The sequence below is a fragment of the Vicia villosa genome, linkage group LG6 (assembly GCF_029867415.1).
Source record: "Vicia villosa cultivar HV-30 ecotype Madison, WI linkage group LG6, Vvil1.0, whole genome shotgun sequence".
NCBI lineage: Eukaryota > Viridiplantae > Streptophyta > Magnoliopsida > Fabales > Fabaceae > Vicia > Vicia villosa.
Genome location: NC_081185.1, coordinates 96,886,491 through 96,891,548, shown reverse-complemented (window position 1 = coordinate 96,891,548; position 5,058 = coordinate 96,886,491). Strand labels below are relative to the sequence as shown.

Sequence of the window (5,058 nt, the reverse complement as noted above, 5' to 3'; positions counted from 1 at the left end):
CATTTGTGAAGACCGGCCAAATGCTTACTTAACTTAGAATCAGCTGAAGTACGAGGTTGAGAATTATTTGTTCTCCGACTGTTGGACATTTCTCCACCCTAGTAATAAGTGCAAAGCTCAATTATAAATAGTATCCAGAGATTCTTCAGTTTGGTTCCAGATAAGGTTGTTCCTACACTTCCATAAACTCCACAAAATAGTAGAGAAAATAGCTTGTTGATCTTGGTTGACGACCTGCAAAAAAGAGAACACAATAGTAGCAAAAGGCACTTTGATATTCTGCATGTGCTGCAACTTTGACCATAATCTCACTTTTTCCAAACACTTTATACTTTTAGAGCATTGAAATAATAAATGATGGTTGTTCTCATCCACAAACCCACATATTCCACAAGTAGAAAGACATTATATTCCTTTATCTTTTAACCGCACTCTAGTAGGAACACGATTTTGACAAAGCCGCCACAGAAAGTTTTTAACTCTTGGAGGGATCTTTAAATTCCAAAGTAAATCCCAATTCTCATCTACTCTGAGGTGGGAGGTATCAATAGCTTCATTAATGCAGAAACGATAAGTACTCCGCACGAAATATTTACCGTTCCCATCAAACTTCCACACAATTTTATCCACCTGGACCGCCTCAAATAATGGAGTATTTCAGACTTTCTCTGCACTGTCCCCCCAACTAGAGAATAAATCAAGTTATGATTCCATAACTTACTATTTTGACTCATTAAGTCTGCAACTTTCAGTCAGGCTATGTCTGAGTTGTTCGGCCACAGGTTAATCAATAAGGTCCCATCGTGTAGCCAATTTTGACCCCAAACTGGAATACTCTCTCCCGAACCAATGCTCCATTTATAACCTCCTCGGACCAAAAATTTGGAACTCCATATACTCCTCCAAATATAACTTGGATTATGGCTGATAATTGAATCTATAAAACCACAATTGGGAAAGTATGTCGCTTTGAACAATATGGTAACTAGATTATCATGATTTATCATGAGGCTCCAAGCTTGTTTACCTAGCATTGTATAGTTAAAAGCACTGAGATTTCTGAAACCCATTCCACAGTCCTTCTTAGGTATATACAACCTATCCTAAGAAATCCAATTCAACCCTTTAGCCCGATCACGGTTATGACCCCACCAAAAGGAATTCATCATTCTCTCAATCTAATCACTTAAAGAGGAAGGTAATAAGAAGATACTTATATTATATGACGGTATAGTTTTCATAATGGATTTGATTAGAGTTTCTCTACATGCATGAGAAAGACTTCTACTACTGTAAGAATTGATTTTTTTTGCCAAACTCTGTCTTTAATATACTTAAAGGTTGCTTTCCTATTTCTACCAATCATAGATGGGACACCAAGATACTTACCCGCCCCTAACATTTGTTGAACCCCTAAAATTTCAGCCAATATATCTTTAATATCTAGAGCAAAGTTCCTGCTGTAAAAGTACTCAGATTTTTGCAAGTTGATAGATTGTCTAGAAGCCTCTTCATAAGTGGCTAGAATATTCTTCATCTCGATAGCTTCATTCGGGACAAGTTTGAAGAAAATAAAACAATCATCTGCAAAGAGTAAATGGAATATGATCGGAGCATTATTACATATTTTTATATTGTGAGTATCACCAATGGCTTGTGCATGTTTAATCAGTGTTGTAAGACCTTCATATAATAAAGAAGTATGGGGATATGGGATCCCTTTGCCTCAATTCCTTGCCAGGAACAATCGGCCCAACCATATTATTATTCAAGCTCACAAAGTAGTCAACTATTTCCACACAAAGCATAATCCACCCTACCCACCTTTAACTGAACCCATGGTGATAAAAACCTCCCTCAAGTAACTCTAGTTGATCTTGTCATAAGCTTTGATGATATCAAGTTTCATAGCTATGTCACCAACCTTACCCTTGGTTTTAGACTTCAGATAATGAACCACCTCGATTGCCACCAGAGTTATCAAGAATGGATCTCCCAGGAACGAAAGTCGATTGGTAATCTGAAACACACTTGTGTAAGACTCTCTTCAGGTGGTTTGCGAGTACCTTGGTAATCACATTATACAACACATTACATAAAGCGATTGGTCTCCAATATTTTAAATAAATTTTCACTTCACCTTTAGGAATGAGTAATATTAGTCATATTAAGGCTCGGAGGAAAGACACCACTTTTTAACCATAAAACACTAGGATTAAAAATCTCTTTGCCACAAATATCCCAAAGTGTTGGTAAAATCCAAGATTATAACCACCGGGCTCGAGATTTTTGTTAGCTTGCATAGAATAGATAGCTTCTCTAAATTCTACGAGAATAAAAAGAGCTATCAACATAAGATTATCATCATCAGACATGGAACTACTTAGAGCATGTAATACTCTATCAAAGAACTAGGCTTCATCTGAAAAAGATCACAAAAATATTCATGAGTTATTCTGCACATCTCTTCTGTCGAAGAGTTAACTTCCCTGATACTATTTGTAAGAGAATTGATAGTATTAACTTTCTTCCTGGAAGTAGCAGCAATATGGAAGAACCGAGTATTAAGATCACCGTCCTTATACCAATGAGCTTTTTTCCTCTGTTTCCAATACACAGCTTCTTTAACCAAGAAGGAATTCATTCGTCTTTTAAGGGCCGTAAAATAATTAATATTACCATTTCCAACATTAGTTCTAGCTTATTCTATCTTCCTGTGAATTTTCTCAATTTCATTTCTGACCTTATGGCAGTTGGCTTTTCACTACTTCAACATGTTTTCTCTGCAATGCTCAAGTTTGTCCACTATAGGAGAGTTTTCAAGGGTGATATATTAATCACAAACAAAATCATCAAAGCTTAGCTCAATTAACTATGCATTCTCAAAATAGAAACCCACCAGAGTCATATGTTGAGTCACAACATTATCACACCAAAGTAAGACAATGCGCCTTTGCATCCTGGAATGAAGCAATCCAAGCACTATTAGCCACAACTCCATCAAGCTTCACTTGTACTGCACTATCAGTACCAAGGCTCTTGAACAAAGTTAATGAATGCCCTTCCATGTGAATGTCCGCCTAACCAGCATCTTGAATAACTTCCTTGAAAACATTTATTAACCAATTGGGTCTTTCCACTCTCATTATTTTTAATCAGTAGAAAGGATGTCCTTAAAATCTCCCAAAATGCACCATGGTAACTTATAACTTTCCAAGAGATTACAGATAAGGTTCCATGAAGATCTCCTGTTAGAAATTTCGGGATGTCCATAGAAACCTGTCACTCTCCAATTTCCACGTCTGATGTCATGCACTATAATATCGATGTGGTTACAAAAATAATTTTGAATTTCACAATGGGTAGAATTCTGCCATACCACCTCCCCGGCCTTCTCTATCAACCGTAAAACAACAATAAAAATGCAAGAGATACCGCAACTCCTCAATTTTATTAGCATTACTTATTGTCTCATACATAAAAATAACATCTGGTTTATAGCTCCGGATGAGGTATTTTAAATTCAGAACTGCACACAAATTACCTAAGCCCTGGTAGTTCTAGCTTATAACATTCATGGCTTTTGGTAGGCTTGATAATCATCCCCCACCATTACAATAGTGAAATTAGAATTGGAAATAAGTTGCTTGTTTTATCCCCAACAACATTTACTACCCAGTATCCTCCTTTATACTTTTTGCCAACTTAATCTTCACCTCATAAGTGGTGTTTTCTTCAGTTTGAGATCTCTTCTTCATAATTTTTTGGGGATATTGCCTTCATCAGTGTACTTCTTTTCTTCCTCCTGCAATATTTTCTACCGGAATTTTTTGTCGAGCTTGATTCTTTATGGACTTTGTTGACAGGAATTTTGTTGTAATTGTAACGAGTAGTAATATCTTTGATTGTTGTAGTTTCAGTCTTTATATTGGATTTAAGTCACATTCTTCCCATCAAGTAGTTCTTGGCTTTGACTGTTTGGCTCTTGCGAGCTTTTGAATTTTTGCTTAACCTCGGAGTTATGGCAGGACGAGCGTAAAAAGTTACGCCTTTGCCTTCAGCATGCTTTGAGATACTTTTAATACCACCAAAATTTTACATTGATTCCTTGTTTTTTATGATGTTCATGTCGGCATGATGTTGCTTCAATAGATCAATTTGGACCGAGTTTTTACTCCTTATTCCATCCTTCAACAATATTTGAAATGAGGAGGGGAAATTGTTGTTATCATCATTAGTCCTCGAGCTCTCCGCGAATGCATTCACAATGTCAAACCCCGAGTTGGGCTTTGGTATGATTTATGCATTATTGTCGGGTTAATGCAGTACCACTATTTTGGGTGAGTTATTGGCAAAGTAGGCTTATGCTGGTGTTCCCCTCAAGCTTACAACAGCTTTCTCTTTCAATAACTCAGCCAAGTCCATCTCGACACAATGTAAGGAATCTGGTTTACCAGAGTTCGAGCCATTCCTTTGAGTAATTGTGATTGGTGTAGCATTGGTTTTGTCAGACGGGTTAAAGGCAGACCAACTCTGGATGTCACTAGATTTATTCATAGGGATGTCAACATGCTTAATTAACTTTAATTTCTTAGAGATGGGGTCTCTATCAATTAAAACTCTTCTGTAATACGGTGGGAGAACTGACTTTTTTGAAATGTTGCGGATAGCAAGAGTCGTCACCGACTTTTATTTTATCCAATTGGAAAAGCAAAAAGAACAGGAAAGACCTTTGAAAGATTTTGAGTTCGGGGGTAGGTTATACAAAGGGAAGGTGTAAGCACCCTTTGTATCCATGGTTATCCATGGGCTCTTAATTTCTTAGCTCACTTGTTTGTTTGAATTGTTTGAAAGAGTGTCGTGTGTGAATTGGAAAGATTTGAATAAGGACTTTAGCTTGTAAATAAGCGTAGCCTTTTGGATATCGTTTTGAAAAGAAGGCGTGAAAAGCGTTTGAAAGTTTGATTTGAATGTGAGCAAGCAATTGAGAACTACCTACCCTAAGTTTGTCTTTCTTGTTCTTTAAGTATTTCGGGTGAAAGGGTCTATCCATACCAT

The 5,058-nt window shown here is 36.9% G+C and overlaps 1 protein-coding gene across 1 annotated transcript; it reads right to left on the bottom strand.

The window, feature by feature from the left end:
- Positions 1 to 1,252: 1,252 nt before the first annotated feature.
- On the bottom strand, positions 1,253 to 1,840 carry LOC131614181 (uncharacterized). Its single transcript, XM_058885805.1, has 2 exons — positions 1,825 to 1,840; positions 1,253 to 1,584 (listed from the first exon to the last, which is right to left on the bottom strand). Exons 1-2 carry the CDS (start codon positions 1,838 to 1,840, stop codon positions 1,253 to 1,255), a joined length of 348 nt encoding a protein of 115 aa, XP_058741788.1.
- Positions 1,841 to 5,058: the final 3,218 nt, after the last annotated feature.